Source organism: Procambarus clarkii, chromosome 19 (assembly GCF_040958095.1).
Source record: "Procambarus clarkii isolate CNS0578487 chromosome 19, FALCON_Pclarkii_2.0, whole genome shotgun sequence".
Taxonomy (NCBI): Eukaryota; Metazoa; Arthropoda; class Malacostraca; order Decapoda; family Cambaridae; genus Procambarus; species Procambarus clarkii.
Window position 1 is genome coordinate 33,130,171 of NC_091168.1, and position 19,532 is coordinate 33,149,702.

The window sequence follows — 19,532 nt, forward strand, 5'->3', positions numbered from 1 at the left end:
TAAAATCAGACAATATAGACCAACTATGCATATGTTTAGTCTTGCTGTTCTGACAAAATTACTAACGAAGTTTGGCAAAGGTATTCATATCAAGAGGCATTCTCAGTCCAACATTGCCTCATACTGATCCAGACGGCCTGGTTTTCAAGGAGTGCTTTCAGATACACAAAACAACACATTTTAAATGCAAATTAGTGACGTATATTTGTGTGTCGGATTTCCCAAAAAATCTATTATTTGTACATTTTAATCTATTAGAACATCCAGTGATTCCATATTGAACAAAAGTAAAAAAAAAAATTTGCACAAATGGGTCAGTGACATTGTAAATAAATATAGATACAATAAATATATTCACAGCAACTCCCACCGATTAAATGGCCTGCGCATCCCCCCATCCAGGATGCTCAGAGTGAGCAGGAATTGGTGATGTCTTCACAAGTTTCCTTTGCTCCACTACAGCCATGGCAAGTCGTATATAAAAAAATTTTGTTTATTTTCCCATGATCAAGGAATGCATTTTAACACTATTAAAGAGGATAAAACTTTGGGAAATATTATCCCGTGCACCAGGGCAGTGTAATATAAACAGGGGTGCGGCCCGAGGGTTAATAACAAAAGTAATATTTAAATCAGTATTATACATAATATAGAATTCTATACCTGAATCTAAAGAACTTTAAAAGTTAAAACATTTTTAAACACATACTGAATACTTAGTGAAGTCAAATCTATAAATACATTATCACAAGCCATAATTCCCAAGTATTAATAAAATGTCAAACTCGGTTATAAACTTAAGAACTTTAAATTCAAAGAACAGATGTAACTTTAGTCTTCTTCAAATTTGTAGGTCACAATCAAGCAATGTAAATGAATAAAATGACCATTATTAACACTTAATAAAAATATGAAAAAAATAAATACACAAACTTGGAGACATCATTAATACTTCACTACAATATTCTCATTACTAAAACTAAAGTACTAAATTTATACAGTACGTCAAAAAAATATCAACAATATTAGTAAATTATGCTACAGACCAACATTTACAAGGTTGAGTCAGGATTCATCAAAGCTCCAGTGTGCGTGTCCACTTAATGACTCTGTACTCCTCTACCTTGCAAGCACTCTGGGGTCATGCATAATAATATTAGGTCGAGGATGACCTCGTAGCACTTCAGACCTCATGAATGCTTTACTAATTACATAGACCCTTAATAATTGAGGTACAGATCTCAGATAACCTAACACACACCTATGGAAATAAAAGTAGACACACACACATGGGCTTGATGAATCCTGGCCAACTGGAATGCTTATGAAACTGTGGGTGCTTCAGAAGACAGTAATCCTACTGCGAGAAAAACCATCAAAGCAAACACCCCCCCACACTACTAATTACACATCACTCAACATTTCAAATAAATATTCAGAAACTACAGTTAAATTACACGACATTAACATGATATACAGTATATTATTATGTTCAATACATTAACTAAAACCTCTACAGTATTTACAGCAAAGTCACATGCTAATAACAACATACAGTGTATATTTGACGACTTTTAACAAGATATTGTAGATACGCTGCACGAGTCGGGGGTGAAATCTTTAAACTGGGAGAACACGGATATCTGAAAATGCAAATTTATGAATGTGCTGCTGTATATAATTAGTGCATTATAAAATCATAACAAAACACGTGATTCAGAAAACCTAACCCACACATGAAATTAAATGAAAGCGATGACATTTTGGTGAAGTTACAACTTGATGGATGGGCCAAAACATCGTTACTTTCATCTCACATGGATGGGTTGGGTCATTTGTTTCAGCCATGTTAGTGATTTACTTTTTACATTTGATTCAACTATGCAGAAACAAGCCCATGTGGTTAATTCCATACAATATGTGCACAATTCTCTAATTACAACAATAGGGAGTATGCCCCAAGAAATCTTATTATAATAAATGTGGTGACACGAGGTAATGAGATGTATAGAGTATGGTTAAGGTGTCATGAAATTAACTACAGATACTGAAGATGGAAAATTAGTGCCATTTAATTCAATTTAAAGGAAATAGAAACAATGTTAAGTAATGGGGTAAAACATCCGTCATATAAACGTGATACGTACAAATTATGGGATTGTTAGAAAGTCAGTTGAACAATTACAGTAATGAATTTACACAGAATTCAATAAAAACACTTAATTACAGGTTTCCAAGAAACCAGCGAAGAATGTAATGAAACACCATTTTCTGAATGAGTCCCGGAGCCTATCCAGGCTGAATGCATATGTATATCTTTCTGGCATCAGTCAGTGCATGGAGTTCTTGCCTACCAGGAACCACGAGCCAGAACCTGGCCCCCCTCTAGAGAGGCACGAGGAGCAATGGCCTATAGAGACCCCCCCTGTGGTTGGGGAGCATTCTATGTCTGCCATTGACCGGGACATGCACCCAGAAAGGTAGGCACCCCAAAACAAACCCCTATTCTGGTAAAATTATTGCGACTGAAGGCCGAACAAGTGGACAGATCTCCCCAAACAAAAATTAGCAAATTAGCATAACGCCATCATGTCGCCGCTGTCTACGCAACCCCCCCCCCCCTCCCCGGGAGGGGGAAGGGGGCCCAAGACCCACCCGTTAGCGACCCAATCTTCAGTTCTTAAGCTGGATGTCAAAAAGCGCGAAAAACACCGCTGACCGGAGGGAGGGATGCCGGGGAGCCTCCGGGACTCACCCAGAAAATGGCGTTTCATTACATTCAATGCTGGTTTTCTGGAGGAGCCTTGTCTGCCAAAGACAGCAGCCAAAGCAGCAAACTTACGCACGTCGTGGGCACGGGAATAAACCACAGGCTGGCTAGATTTAATAACCCTGCGGACAACCTGAGAAACCCGAGCTCAGGAACAGGGAAAAAGAGACACCGGGTCAACCCAAAGAGCATTCCCAGCCACCAAAGCTGTGGCACGCAAATAACGGCGGAGAGCCGCAACACAACACATGATGCACCCCTGACCTCACCCACCAAGCATCAACAACCCAAGGCCCCCTCCGAAATGCAGCCGTCTCATTCTTCAACAGAAAAGGAGGAGACGGCTGCAGCCGAACAAAAGGACCACCAGAACTGAAGGAGCAGAAACCCCTGCGCCGGAGGAGAGCATGAAGCTCCCTGACCCGACCCCTAGAGGCCAAATGCCAACAGGAAAAAAAAAGAGCTCTAGAAAAATCAATCCCGAACGGGAGGGGCCACAACAAACCAAGGAGAAGAAAGAAACGAGAGCACGGACTGCTCAGGAGGAGCATGAGCAGGCTGGAGGTGAAACAACGTCCGAGAAAGCTTGCGGAACGGGGCAGAAGTCACATCAACACCGAAAGCAAGCTGAAGCGGCTCCGCCAGCGCCGCACGATACGAGGCAACAGTATTGGGCATAAGATGATGGTCCTGGAACAACCAAGAGAGAAAGGGCAAAACAACCCTATCAGAGACCGAAGAATACCCATGCAGTGATAGGAAGAACCGGAAGGACCGCCAGGAAACTTTATACCGTTGCCGAGACGAAGCACGCAGGTGGGAGACCAACAACGAAACCACCTGCGCACCATACAAGTGATGATAAACCCGAGTCAAAAACTCCAGATGCGAAGACTCGAGGAGATGAACGAACCAGCCTGGGAGACCCTCGGGTTCAGACACCGAGCAAGGAGCACCTGAAACCAAGGCTGGGCCGGCCACCAAGGAGCCAGGACAACTCTTCCCTGGCAAGTGTCCAAGGGAGCCAGAACCTGGAGCAACAGCTGAACCATCGACCCCGACGGCCTCACAGTCTGGGAAGGGCGCCACGTATACCAGGAGACGCCTCAACCACACCAAGGCGAAGAGATCCACATCTGGAGTCCTGAACGTCCGGATAAGTCCAAAATGAACTGGAGGTCCGCGCAGTCCTGTTTCGGGACTGGAAACAGGCTGGAAACCCACCTGAGGGAAGAGTCTTTTCAACGATGCCCAAGCGAGCCCACTCCAAGATGGCCTGACAGAGCGCAGGAGAAGAGGCCTGCCCCGTCAACCCCGAACCCTCTGAGGGAGGAGGGGGCCACCCAACCCACCACAGGCCGCACTAAACGACCCGAAAGGCCATGATCGTGGGGACCAGGCACGAGCAACAGGGCAGCTCCCCCCCCCCCCCCATCACCCTGTCAATGAGAACGAACCGCGAAAGGGCCGACGCACCTTACGAGAATCTGAGCGGCGGACAGGGTGATTCCCCGCTGACCTGAACAGACGGAACCGAAGGCTGCGCCTGCCCCGAATCTGGCACCACTGGCCTACCACGAACGAAAGGAACCCCGAGCCCTGGCACGACCTTTCTGGGAAAGAGTCCCACGAGTCTCCCGGAGCACCACAAGTCAGACATAGTCGACAACTAACCAAGCCGCCTAAAGGTATTGCACCTCCGCAGACTCTGCAAACAGCAAAGGACAAAAGGGTGAAGACAATTGAGAGCCAAAGCCCAAGCAGATTCCAGGAAGAAGGAAGCACTGCCTGCCAACACGCAAGAGTGAGAAGCATAGAACCGCAAAACCGCATCACGCAAAAGAGGCGCAAAAAGCTTCAACAAAGCAGAACGAAGCCTGCACCACAAAGGACAGCGCCCCAGACCCGCAGCTCCCCCCACATCCAACTTAAGTCAATCCAAGGACAGCTCAAGGAGGAAAAGAAAGCAAGCAGGGCTGAAGCAAGCAGGCCACGAGTACGCAAATCACTCCACAACCAAGGCAGCTGAAAGGGGAAGGAAGCTGCACAACACCAACATACCACAGAAGGGCAGGGGGCGAACAAACAAGCATTGAGGTGCTCGAGTCTCCCCCCAGGAAAAACCCGAACGCAGTTCGTGTCTCCCGCTAGTCAAGCGTGCGGGACCCACAGAATGTGTGCCAAGTCTCCAACAAAAAAAAAAAAAGAGGACGGTCTGCCAACCAGGACAACTCCAGAACTTCATAGCGAACGCCAGTATGGACAGGACAAACTATACACAAGGACACAATCCATCACACAGGCATAATTCAGGTCGCGCAGAAGGTAAACTGCAAGGGCTTCCTGCACCACAAAAGACGAAATGCGGGAAGCTGCAAACCTCCGGAAAAGACGGAACCGAGGAAACCGCGAGATCACAGAACCAAACCCGGGGAGGGGGTGACCCTAAATCCAATTCGTACGCGGAGGGAGCAAAAGAAAACCCCTCTCCTTGTAACACTAAGCCCCGCTCTGAGGGCAGAAAAACCCAGGCGAGGCCTAACGGGACCCAAGGCCCCCAAGTCAACCCTTCCCCAGCCCCGAGAACCTCTTCCTGAGGACTTGGGGCAGAGCCAGTCTCCAAACCCCCCGGTTCCTGACTAGACCCAGAAGCTCTGGCTGAAGGACCAGGCTCGAATGCCTCCGCCGCAACCCCAGAAGGCGATAACCCCGAGACTGCCCGAGTCTCAACACCAACTAGACCCTGCCCTGATTCAGAAACCCTCAGATGCTTCGGAGCCGGAAGCAAGGGAAGAGGGGAGGGGGGGGGGGGGGAGGAACTGGATGAATAACAGAGGATGAAGGACAAGGAGCGGATGGAACCAGAGCCAAAGCAACTTCCACCCCCAAGTCAGGGTCCCTATAAGCAAAACTGGGCAATCTCGGGGCATCCGGGACCGCAACCAACCTAGTGTGTTGCAGCAACCTAAATCTAGCATGCAACGTCGTAGCTGCCTGCACCCGCATATCATTATCAGTGGCTTGGGTGAACTGGAGCACATACAGACAACACACGTCGCACGACTCCGGGTCAAAACAATCATTGACCCATCAGGCAGCGTGGCGGAGACAAAACCGGTGAGTGTCACCCCTGAGACAAGGCGACAGAGTAACCTTCAAACTTGCAGATGCGAGGGAAGACTCAGGGGTCATATCCATCGGATCACGTAGCCCCTGTGGGATTTCCCAGGGGACTGCGAACCGGCACCCAGGTCTAGCAAACAAACTTTTAAAGCTGAACCCCCGAGACGTGTCCACTCACGGGGGCCAAGTGGGGAGGACCACCAAACACAGAATTTTAGATATATAGATATATATACCCAAGAACAGCGATGGGGGACCACAAAGGCAGACCCGCCACCAGGGAGAAAAACAAAAAACAAAAGGAAAATCTCCGCAAGAGAACAACGTACCCAGGCGAAACAGAGCCGGCCACTGTTATAGGTGAAAACTAGCTATGCAGTACCCTGTGCCCCTGCCAGTGGCGAAAGCTACCCCCCTACCCAGAGACAAACAAGGGTAAGAAAAACCCCAGCTGACCCCAAGGGTGGCCAAACACCGAGCAGTAAAAGACACAGCGGGGGTAGATCCCGAGGTGACTTGTGGAAGGTGGCCCCAAGCCCCAAGGGCAGTACTTACAGGGCACCTAGGGAAGGGAATCCTAGGCGCATGCAGCCCGAGTTCCGTGGAATACGTCTCCTGGCTCATGCACCCCAGAGAAAGCCCACACCACAAGGCACAGAACTGAAACAAAAATTGGAGCCAGAGCACGACCGCACCAAACACCCATCAGCCAAAAACTTAAGGTTGGGTTGCAGGCAGGTGGGTCTGGGGCTCCCCCTTCCCCCACCCAGGGAGGGGGGGGGGGGGTGTGCGCAGATAGCGGCACGGAGACATGATGATGTCATGCTAGTTTGCTAATTTTCGTTCGGGGAGTTCTGTCCACTTGTTCGGCCTTCGGTCACAATAGTTTTACCAGAAAAGGGGTTTGTTTTGGGGCGCCTACCTTTCTGGGGTGCATCCTGGTCGATGGCAGACATAGAATGCTCCCAACCACATGGGGGTCTCTATAGGCCATTGCTCCTCGTGCCTCTCTAGAGGGGGCCAGGTTCTGGCTTGTGGTCTCGGTAGGCAAGAACTCCATGCATTGACTGATGCCAGAAAGATATACATATCCATTCAGCCTGGATAGGCTCCGGGAGCTGATGGGGCTCCCCCCAGAAAAACTCAAATTTTAAACTGTAAAACAAAGAAAAAGGGCAAAATAATATAATGTATAAGATTGAGGTCCCACTGGAATCTGTACAGACCCCAATAGTCACTACAGTAGGGTCCTACAAGGATCAGTACTGACCCCAACAGTCACTACAGTAGGGTCCTACAAGGATCAGTACTGACCCCAACAGTCACTACAGTAGGGTCCTACAAGGATCAGTACTGACCCCAACAGTCACTACAGTAGGGTCCTACAAGGATCAGTACTGACCCCAACAGTCACTACAGTAGGGTATTACAAGGATCATTACTGAACCCAACAGTCACTACAGTAGGGTCCTACAAGGATCAGTACTCACCCCAACAGTCACTACAGTAGGGTCCTACAAGGATCAGTACTCACCCCAACAGTCACTACAGTAGGGTCCTACAAGGATCAGTACTGACCCCAACAGTCACTACAGTAGGGTCCTACAAGGATCAGTACTGACCCCAACAGTCACTACAGTAGGGTCCTACAAGGATCAGTACTGACCCTGACAGTCACTACAGTAGGGTCCTACAAGGATCAGTACTGACCCCAACAGTCACTACAGTAGGGTCCTACAAGGATCAGTACTGACTCCAACAGTCACTACAGTAGGGGCCCATAAGGATCAGTACTGACCCCAACAGTCACTACAGTAGGGTCCTACAAGGATCAGTACTGACCCCAACAGTCACTACAGTAGGGTCCTACAAGGATCAGTACTGACCCCAACAGTCACTACAGTAGGGTCCTACAAGGATCAGTACTGACTCCAACAGTCACTACAGTAGGGGCCCATAAGGATCAGTACTGACCCCAACAGTCACTACAGTAGGGTCCTACAAGGATCAGTACTCACCCCAACAGTCACTACAGTAGGGTCCTACAAGGATCAGTGCTGACCCCAACAGTCACTACAGTAGGGTCCTACAAGGATCAGTACTGACTCCAACAGTCACTACAGTAGGGGCCCATAAGGATCAGTACTCACCCCAACAGTCACTACAGTAGGGTCCTACAAGGATCAGTACTCACCCCAACAGTTACTACAGTAGGGTCCTACAAGGATCAGTACTGACCCCAACAGTCACTACAGTAGGGTCCTACAAGGATCAGTACTGACCCCAACAGTCACTACAGTAGGGTCCTACAAGGATCAGTACTGACTCCAACAGTCACTACAGTAGGGTCCTACAAGGATCAGTGCTGACCCCAACAGTCACTACAGTAGGGTCCTACAAGGATCAGTACTGACCCCAACAGTCACTACAGTAGGGTCCTACAAGGATCAGTACTGACCCCAGCAGTCACTACAGTAAGGTCCTACAAGGATCAGTACTGACCCCAACAGTCACTACAGTAAAGCAGGTGCTTTATAGTAAAGCAGTGTTTTACTATAGTGGTGCCCCTAAAAATTGCACGAGACAAGCCCATGACATCTCTAACCAGAGAAATGTTGAATAAAAATACTTGTAAATATAGACGAAACTCAGGATGTAAGAAGATTACAAATTTATATAAAAGCTGAACAATTCACCATAAATACCCAAATAACGGAACTATTCACTCTAACCACCATGAGAGTAAGAACAAGTCCGGAACATGAATTTACCAACGTAGACGACACTGTTCAAAACGCCACACCCACTACACCTGATTAATCTTTGTATGTGCTTCCACCCTCTTTTCAACTTTATTCATCCCCATTTACGAATTTCTATAAAAATGATATACTGTACTCCACTTTGTCTAATCCTATTTTTCCTATTCAATAATAGTCCAATTGAATTCATAATTGGTAAAAGCCTTCTAAATCTAGAGGATCACCAGACAGCAACACACTGGGAAAAGACTGTATGCAGGGCACACAGGGGAAACAAACATGAACAGTGCAGTAGATATTGCAATAATACAAATATACTGCACCTCAAACATTACTGTGACTAAATATAACTAAAAAACAATTTTAGAATGATATTTATTTGCAAGGTTGTACCGTAATAAATACACCATAATCTTCCACTCGACACTGAAGCTTTCGTTGCAATTGTAATTCCAAAGGATCATAGTCTGTCTGAGCCAGAGTGTAACATATCATGCTAAGTACTGTATATTAAACAGCTGCAAGCAATTCACACATTTGGTCATTTCCGCATTAATTCTTCCTTCCATAAATACATGGGTTCTGTAGCACACCAGAGTACATCCTTGGCTCACAACCAAGGGACCCAGGTTCAATACCCAGGCGGGTCAAATGGTTAGATACGTTTCCTTTCACTTGATGCCATTGTTCACCCAGTAGTAAGAGATATGAGGGAGTTAGCCAATTGTTCTGGGTTGCATCCTGAGCAAGATCAGTAGTTGGCTTAGTGCAGGGCAAGGGGAACTTTTCATCACATGAAAATCATATTTTACTCTGTGAAGATTTCATGAGGCCATGAAAAAACGTATTGTATTGTATTATGTTTGTATTATGATTGCATTATATATTGTATTATGCTCACTGTATTATGAACTGTATACATTAAGATATACCAAAAACAAACCTACAAATCAAGTTTCATTAATTTAAACTGCTTTTGAAGGCTGCACCGAGTACCATAAAAGGATGCATGTTCCACACCTCTAGCCAAGTGGGACTTTGAAAAGCTTAGGCATAGGCTTTCTCTCCCTGACAAATGGGAATTGTTCAGGCATTCAATACAGTATATAAAGAGCATGCCAAAATTGTATCTGCACTAAATTGTTACACCCAAAATTTCTTGTTTTTCACCAGTGCGTAATTTGTCACCTTGTTTACAAGCTTTCTATCAATAATTGTTACTTTTAACTCTTTTTTTTTTTTGGGGGGGGGGGAACACAAAAAAATTTGTGTTCATCTAATTATCTGGCACATAAACCAACCTGTCCTCTTGAATAATACATTGTATTTTGATGTAAAAATCCACAACATCAAGATATGAAGAAGTATAAATCATAGTGGCTCACAAGATTGATCAGCTGTTATGTCTTCTATTTGTCGGTCTTCTGTTAGGTTCAGCCAATTTACATAATTTTGTTGTGATGTGACAACTTACGAGGACGGGCTACATAAACGGTCATAATGCTCATCTATTTAACAACAGTACACATCATTAACAAATTGTCTTATACCTCCTCCAAATCTTCAGATTTATTTAATTTTATTTTATTTTCCTAATTCCAATTAAATGTATTTTGGTATAAATAATCCTTAATTGGAGATGTGTTCTACATGTACTCACCTGAGTACATGTAGGGAGTCCTACTGCCCTACTTTACGTTCTTAACGTATCACACTTAAGACGAGCAGCTGGAGAGAATAATACTAACCTTGTCCCGGAGCTGGTGAGTAAGATGAAGCGCTGTGGTGAAACACACGAGCACTGGACTCAACCATGGGACAGCACAGTCTGCTTGAACACTCTCAAATTTCATTGTTCCGCCAGAGTTGGATAAATGATAAACAGCCAAGACTAGTTTATGAGCTTGCAGGTAGAAGCTCACTGCAATGTCTCCAGGTAAAGGCGGAGTAAGAGCTTTCTGGAAATTAACGTAATAATATATTGTACTGTCACCATCAATGTACTGTACTTCTGTATGCAACAAGTGGGAATTATATTGAAGTTTAACCGTTTTAAGGCCTTACCTACAATTACAAAACATTGAAATCATGTCATAACAAATCTTTAAACCTTTTGACCTAGTCTGTAATACGTGCATCTGGGGGGGGGGGGTGACCCCAGGACACACGTCTAATTCTGCACAACTCTCCAAAGACTTGTTCAATTATACCATTTAGAAATGCCATTAATCCCTTATACAATCTTAAATTTTCAGAACCTTCAAAATTTTATCTAAACCTATTTAGTCATATTAAGGATTAAATTTTATCTTTTTTTTTAATCAATTAAGAAACCAAATTTTAGGTTGAACAGTTTTTTGAGGAAGATGGTGCATGTTTCCACCAGCAAGTGTGGTTATAATAATCAAAACACTTTACAAAGCTACTTTGTATATACTGTACACTGTATTGTAAAGTAAAAGTAGCTTAAAATGTCATAGGTTATTACTTTTTTAACACACTACTTAGTAAAATCACTAAGAACAATAATTATCAGGAGCCAGTGCCAAGTGACCATGACTAAACCGTACTGGGTATAACACATTGAAGGGATGCGAGGACAAGTAGCTGGGATATGAGGATGGATTTTAATTTAACTCGCAGGATAAAACACCAAGGAGGAAACTATCAGGGGAAAGTGCCAAGCCCTTACGACTATATAGCACTTGGAAGGGAACAGGACAAAGATTTGGGATGAAACAAGGAATGGGGGGGGGGGGGGAATAGAACAGCCCCCATGTTCCAACCACTTTAAACATTGGGGACTAAATAACAAAACTATGATGCAGAAGATTTGAAAATCTGCATACGGTATATGTGAACCAAATTCAGTAACAAAATTTATTTGAAATACAATAAAGCAAAGTAACTTTTAATCTGCATGTGGTATATTTTTAGACTTTGACGTGAGGTGGCAGCGCCTCACGCAAAAAATACTCCACCATCGTATATTAATACATCTTCAGAAGGAATTTATACATTCCCTCTGAAGATATATTAACATACGAAAGTACTTAAGGAAATTCCTGTTTCAATTCTTCCTCCATGAAGGAAGAATTGAAACTGAAGGATATATTGAATTGAAGAATATAGATATTATTTATTACACACACACACACACACACACACACACACACTGTACTTTGAATTCAGAGTGTTAATTTGAATCATGAAATACAGAACTGTTACTGTTTCATAGGAAAGTGTCTAATACTGCACCACAATAATGGAAACTTTGTAGAGAACAAGTCACAATAACACACCTGAAACAAATAACTGACTCACACATATGAAACGAAAGTGGCAATGTTTTGGTCCATCCAGCACCTTTATCAAGTCATTTAAGTCAGCCCTGGACCTTATAAAGTCATTTCAGTCATTCTGGACCCTTATCAAAGTGGTTCAGTCCATCCTGGTTCCTCATCAAACCATTTCAGCCCACCCTTGACCCTTAACAAGTTGTGACAGAACCTTTGTCAATGTTTCATATGAAAAGTAGTATGTGCTAAAAATCTCTTTATTAATTACCTACCATATTCTTGCTGGACAAAAGCTCATCGATGGTCTTTTTACGAGGAATCAAGAGGCTACTACGACCCTTCTGAAGCAATTTGATCAGCTGTCCCAAAACATTAAGAACTTCACTGCTAGTTCTGTAAAAAATATATGCATAGTCAGTATGTAAACATTACTCAGTACACAGATTCACCAACTTCCCACATTTGTAAATTTTAAATCATAACAAATAACATATCAAATTATTTTCAAGCTTCTTAAAAAAAAAATGATGGAAAACAAGGAGACTGATACTACAGTTGCTCCTTAAAAGTCAGAGAGGATTTTATAAAAGGTATATCTTGGTTATCTCGAGATGATTTCGGGGCTTTTTAGTGTCCCCGCGGCCCGGTCCTCGACCAGGCCTCCACCCCCAGGAAGCAGCCCGTGACAGCTGACTAACACCCAGGTACCTATTTTACTGCTAGGTAACAGGAGCATAGGGTGAAAGAAACTCTGCCCACTGTTTCTCGCTGGAGCCTAGGATCGATCCCAGGACCACAGGATCACAAGTCTCGCGTGCTGTCCGCTCGGCCGACCGGCTCGGCTATAAGGTAGAAATAAAACCAGTTATAATCCCCGTTGTTGGGGACAGTAAACCTGGAGCATACCTGGAGCGGGTTCTGGGAGTTCTTCTACTCCCCAAGCCCAGCCTGAAGCCAAGCTCAACTTGTGATAACTTGGTCCAAACAGACTGTTACTTGAGGCAGCTCGCAAGCCTACATATTCACTAGAGCCTGGTTGGTCCGGCACTTCTTGCAGAAACTTATATAAGTGCCTCTTGAATATCTCCTCCTTTGTACTTAAATTTTATCAAAGTCCCATTACGTCAACAACAACTGACCTTCCCCAATATCCAACCCACAACACTGGCCAATGGCCTAACATCTGGGTTAGAACAGTGGCATCTGGTAAAAGAAAACATCCCCAACAGTTTCTGTCCTGCCAGAGGACTGAACCAGACTGCCTTGACAATAAGCCAAGGACATAGACCACTGTGCTACAAGTAGCAGCATACAGTATATTCAAGATATAATTTAGAAATTAAAGCAGTGATGAAAATAAAACTTCTCCCCCCCCCCCATTTGAAACACAGAAAAACAGCCTTACCTAAAGGAGTTGCTAGCTCCATGGCCCTGTAGAAACTGAATGGCAAGTTGGAGAAAGTTGCCCGCATCCTGAATCTGCTGTATTCTCCAAGGAGCATCTGGAGTCACACTAGTGCGGTGGACTTGGTTCTGGTGCTTGGCTGCCTTCATATTAATGTCCTGCACAGACATGTATGTGGTACAATGTATATGGAAACTCAAGTGTATATGGCAGCGAAACATGTAAAAGAAAAGAGATATTATATTTAGCAGTATAGGCAGCATGGGGGCAGGGAGGGCCACAATGGGGGCCACAATGGGGGCCACAATGGGGGCCACAATGGGGGGCCACAATGGGGGGCCACAACAGGAGTGCAGGGAGGGCCACAATGTGGGGGAGAGGCAGGGAGGGCCACAATGTGGGGGAGAGGCAGGGAGGGCCACAATGTGGGGGAGAGGCAGGGAGGGCCACAATGTGGGGGAGAGGCAGGGAGGGCCACAATGTGGGGGAGAGGCAGGGAGGGCCACAATTGGGGGGAGGCAGGGAGGGCCACAATGGAGGGAGGCAGGGAGGGCCACAATTGGGGGGAGGCAGGGAGGGCCACAATGGAGGGAGACAGGGAGGGCCACAATTGGGGGGAGGCAGGGAGGGCCACAATGGAGGGAGGCAGGGAGGGCCACAATTGGGGGGAGGCAGGGAGGGCCACAATGGAGGGAGGCAGGGAGGGCCACAATTGGGGGGAGGCAGGGAGGGCCACAATGGAGGGAGGCAGGGAGGGCCACAATTGGGGGGAGGCAGGGAGGGCTACAATGGAGGGAGGCAGGGAGGGCCACAATTGGGGGGAGGCAGGGAGGGCCACAATGGGGGGAGGCAGGGAGGGCCACAATTGGGGGGAGGCAGGGAGGGCCACAATTGGGGGGAGGCAGGGAGGGCCACAATTGGGGGAAGGCAGGGAGGGCCACAATGGGGGAAGGCAGGGAGGGCCACAATGAGGGAAGGCAGGGAGGGCCAGCATGGAGCCAACAATGAGTTTCTGAAGCAGGCTAAACATATAATCTACTGGACAATAACATTACCTTCTTGCTAAGTACTGTACTGTAGTATAGACAAATTAACATTTTGAAAAACTGATTAATGAAATTTGACATGTAGAACAGCTTTGACTATTATTAGACATGCTGCTGCAGAAAGTACTGGACCAGCCAGGTGGTAATGGATGTTTGGGCCTGCAGACCACTACAAGCAACAGCCTGTTTGATCAGGTTATCACAAAACGAGCCTGGCCTCAGGCTGGACTTGGAGAGTAGAAGAACCGTCTCCAGACATACTCCAAGCAAGCTACTTACCGCCTGACTGATCGCATCCCCAGTCACCGTCACCACGCACTTGACTTGGTCCTGAGTGCTGTGTGCCGCTGTAGACATTATGAACTTCTCCTGCTTGATCGGTGTGTCGCTGCCACACAGAGGGACGGGAAAGTGAGTGCAGCACTCCTGCAAAATTGGTCCATACAGTATTAAATAAATAGTACAAAGTTATATTTTAAAAAATCCTTAAAACTTTTCAGTCACTATCTGCAATTCTCTACTGTGATCAGATCACTATATATGATTGCTTTATATTGGTTGTATGAACTATTTTTGTCATGCACACCACAATGGAGGACTTTTAACTGGCCAAGTTGTTTAAGGCTTCAACACAACTCATTACATATATTGAAAACATTGTGCAGGATAAATATCTACCTAATGAATATATATTCATACAAATCAAGAAAAAAATAATGAATGAATGAAAAATACAGTATAAAACCAAAGTAACAAATTGGATTTAAGTAATAAAGCTCTCAAGTGTCCATTAACAATTACGACAATGTATAGTATATTGTAATGAAAAAATACAGAAATCTGACTGTGTAATTGGGCCAATTGATTTACAGTATTTCAATTATTTATAGGATACAATGGGTTATTTTATTTAAAATCTTGGTGAATAAATTGCACACGCAGAGCATAAGTAGCAAAAATGTGACTTGACAAGGGTCCAGGTGAAACGGAAAATTCATCTGTTTCATTTCGTATGTGACAGTTGGGGTTTGGTTACAAGTATAATAATAATAATAATAATAATAATAATAATAATAATAATAATGAATAATAAATAACAATAATAAATAATAATAAATAATAATAATACTGTAATAATAATAATTTATTAAAAAATTGACATTCAAATAATACAGTGATTCAATAACTGTTTCACAGGATGTATACAGTATTTAATAAGGCCACTAATATGCAAAGTGTTTTGGGTATAAATTAAAATAGCAGTTCAGTTGTTAAAAGGTTTGACGAGGTAACCACTTAATACTAAACAAGACGAAAGCTAAGATACATCAAATACATTCTTGCAAAGCCACCGACACACATTGTGTTTCAGGTTAATCATTGTATAATAAAAATAATTGCCATACCTTGAGGACTTGCATCACCTGTGTGAAGACTCTTGGCACCTCCTCCGTCAACACCCACTCCAACTCCTGCTGCTGTAGACACAATGGGAATAAATAACCATCTGATAATGTCCTGACTCAACATTTTTAAGAAAAACTGTAATGGTTTATCTGTATGTTGTACAGTATATGACACATACAGTAGGGCTTATATATGAGCCCAATAGCCTCAGGAATCTGTACACCAGTTGATTGACAGTTTTGAGGTGGGACTAATGAGCCAAAGCTCAACCTCCGCAAGCACATGCCCTGTCTTGCCTCTCAAATGGAATCATTAATAATATAACGTAGTGAAACCTCAGTTTTCGAGTGTCCCACTTTTTGAATTTTTCGTTTCTCAAACTCAATTTCTTCGACAAATTTGACTCGGGGAGCCGGTCGGCCGAGCGGACAGCACGCTGGACTTGTGATCCTGTGGTCCCGGGTTCGATCCTGGGCGCCGGCGAGAAACAATAGGCAGAGTTTCTTTCACCCTATGCCCCTGTTATCTAGCAGTAAAATAGGTACCTGGGTGTTAGTCAGCTGTCACAGGCTGCTTCCTGGGGGCGGAGGCCTGGTCGAGGACCGGGCCGCGGGGACACTAAAGCCCCGAAATCATCTCAAGATAACCTCAAGAAGGTACTTGAGGTTTCCCTCGGTGCTCAAGTTTACCGATACAAGTATGGGCTGACTGAGCACGTGGCGCACTTCAGTTTACCAGTGTCTCCCGCCTAGTGATAACCACGCTTGAATTCTTTGTGAAGAATTTCATTGTTTTTGTGCTTTTTTGGTTTCTGAACATAAAAGTTCTTATTATATATCATGCCATGGGTTACAAGAAAGTCAGTGGCAAAGATATACCTACGAAAATAGTTGTGAGGATGACGATAGAGAAAAAACAAGAGATTTTTCATAGCGAGACAATGTGATGTCTCACTACAGACAAGTGTTAAAATGTGGGGAAAAAACATAGGGAAAAAACAAGTATCTATAGACAGATTCTTAGTAAGACAATCAATGAGCCACAACCAGGTCCTAGTGGTATGCCTGCAAAATGTGAGAGAGAGCACCCCAGAAATGTCATCACTGCTGTTATAATGGAAGAGGACCCCCTTCTAACACTAACGCCTCCTCCTTCTGTAGTACAAAATATAAATACAGTAGTAGTATGTATAAACTGTATTTTTTAACTTAATATTTTTGAGGGTGTGGAACGGTTTAATTAAATTTACATTATTTCTTCTTATAGGAAAAATTTGTATCGGTTTATGAACAATCTCTAGGAACAGATTAAATTTGAAAATGAAGGTACCACTGTATAACATTAAGTAATTGGTTATCAATACATAAAGTATCACTTGTAGCGTCTTATTCTGACTACAGCACAGTAGTTACATTTTCGATGAGCTAGGCTAGGCATGGTTGGGGTGAGCTAGGCTAGGCATGGTTAGGGCCAGCTAGGCTAGGCATGGTTAGGGCCAGCTAGGCTAGGCATGGTTAGGGCCAGCTAGGCTAGGCATGGTTAGGGCCAGCTAGGCTAGGCATGGTTAGAGCCAGCTAAGCTAGGCATGGTTAGAGCCAGCTGAGCTAGGCATGGTTAGAGCCAGCTGAGCTAGGCATGGTTAGAGCCAGCTGAGCTAGGCATGGTTAGAGCCAGCTGAGCTAGGCATGGTTAGAGCCAGCTGAGCTAGGCATGGTTAGAGCCAGCTGAGCTAGGCATGGTTAGAGCCAGCTAAGCTAGGCATGGTTAGGGCCAGCTAGGGTATATCATTAGGGTATACTGTACATGCAGACATGCTGGTTAGCTCAGGTTGTGTTGATTTAGGGGCGACGATGATCGAGGGATCGGATGCGCCTCGTTTTGAGCCTCGATAGGTTCCGTTTAGCTCAGGTTAGATTGTTAGGCCACATATGTTGACTTGTTTAAGTTAGGGGCAAGCTGAATATGGGGGCTACTAGCAGCTCTCATCACAATTCAGAGAATACGGAAAAAGAAACTTCTAACTTCGTTGCAAGAGTTCTCCTTTATACAGTACATTTTAAAGGCTAACCCTCCCAATTGTTTCATGCAAAATACAATCAGTCTGCAAAGGAATGGTGCCCAGCTGTCACACTCCATACTGATACCATTTATTTAGTAGAAAAGGACTGCCCGAAACGCTGCGCGTGCTAGTGGCTTTACAAGACTGTAATTACCATATTTGTATCCTCACATTCCTTATGTACATTCTTGTATATGCATAAATAAATAAATAAAAGGAGACATTGAGTTTTGTAACACTATTGTCAACAGTATATGGTACATTCATAATAAAATGGATGGCTATTATTTAATTAGTACTGTATAGATGAAGTAGTGCAGGTTACTCAAAATACAATTCAACTCCGAAAGGAAGTATTTTTAAAGAGAAGGATATGCGTTTATTGAATACTTACCTAAGGATTGTACGCATGTTGGCTACAAGTTAATGGGCTCAACATAATTGTATATAGTGTTAGGTTAACTTAGGCTCTGTTAGGATAGGTTCCGTTTTAAAATCCACTAGCGAATAGTCTTGTGCATAATATGGCTTTTATCCCCAATACAATGCTGTGAATGATTTATTATTTCTGCTTTCTTTATCCCATAAAAAAATCTACAGTCCTTAAGTTTATTGTTTATTATTCACACGAACCTCTAATTAGTCTCAAGAAAGTGCTGCACATTTTAAGTATGTGGGCGGAACGTAATCCATCAAATCGCAGCTAATAATCCTCAACAATTCATTTGAGATATTAAATGAAGTTCTAAACTGTAAAGAGCATTTATTTCATAGCATGTCAAAGGTGACCAAAGGTGGAGCTGCAGCTTAGGGTAGAGTGAAGACACAACGAATCGACTATTTAACAGTGAAATTATTTCGGTTAGAAACCCTATTCCAGACTTGCTGGCCGTGTTAGACTTGGTTATGTCTAGTTAGTTGGTTAGTTTTTAGTTGGAGATGAAAAATGGGCAACTTGCCCTTAAACTATACTTCTGTTATTTCACCCAATTGTGCTTAAATTTATATCAATCTTGCAATTCCATAATATTTACAACACAATAGAATTACATATCTACCTTAGAAGAAACACTTTTAAAAATATACATTCAACACCTAGAATATTATTAAGCTCAGCCATAGAGGCGAGTCTATATCTCACCCTATTCTACACACTTAGTACTTCAATATGGGGTCAAAGGACACTATGGCGCCTGGTGCGGGTACCTGCCATACCCAGGTAACACATATGGTGCCATAACAAGGTGGTTTACTTACTAAAACAGCCAGTTCTCCCCTGTCAGCGTCGCCCATGATGGACCAGGGGGACTGGTCAAGTCGTATACTGCAATTTCGGATACCGGGCTAGAAACAACTTCGTTCACTGAGAAGTTTGTACATACAAACCATTCCGTTCGTATATGCGCTGGTTTGTGTTCGCTGTTGTTCTCGTCTGAATAAATACATGGCACTTGTTCATATAATTAGCGCTTCCATTATTAGAATTATTTATCCATTATTAGAATAACAAGGTGCAAACCATACCCCCTTACAGTTGAAATCTATTTATTTATATACAAGAAGGTACATTGGGTTGCGAGAGTACATAACATATATTAAGCGGAACATTGTAGCAAGATTTGAGATTAAAGGATTTAAGACTAACACGTATTAGGCTCCCC

The 19,532-nt window shown here is 43.9% G+C and overlaps 1 protein-coding gene across 3 annotated transcripts; it reads right to left on the bottom strand.

Annotated features, from left to right (window-relative positions):
* Positions 1-583: 583 nt before the first annotated feature.
* Positions 584-19,232, bottom strand: LOC138366267 (protein rogdi-like). Of its 3 annotated transcripts, none has more exons than XM_069327260.1 (7): positions 19,129-19,212; positions 15,812-15,883; positions 14,685-14,831; positions 13,360-13,517; positions 12,227-12,347; positions 10,404-10,613; positions 584-1,643 (listed from the first exon to the last, which is right to left on the bottom strand). In XM_069327260.1, the coding sequence occupies exons 1-7, from the start codon at positions 19,162-19,164 to the stop codon at positions 1,575-1,577; spliced, it is 813 nt and encodes a 270-aa protein (XP_069183361.1). In that variant the 5' UTR covers positions 19,165-19,212; the 3' UTR covers positions 584-1,574. The 3 variants fall into 3 exon arrangements, with proteins under 3 accessions (XP_069183361.1, XP_069183363.1, XP_069183362.1); XM_069327262.1 differs by lacking the exon at positions 19,129-19,212 and adding an exon at positions 19,013-19,031; XM_069327261.1 differs by lacking the exon at positions 15,812-15,883 and having other exon boundaries at positions 19,129-19,232.
* Positions 19,233-19,532: the final 300 nt, after the last annotated feature.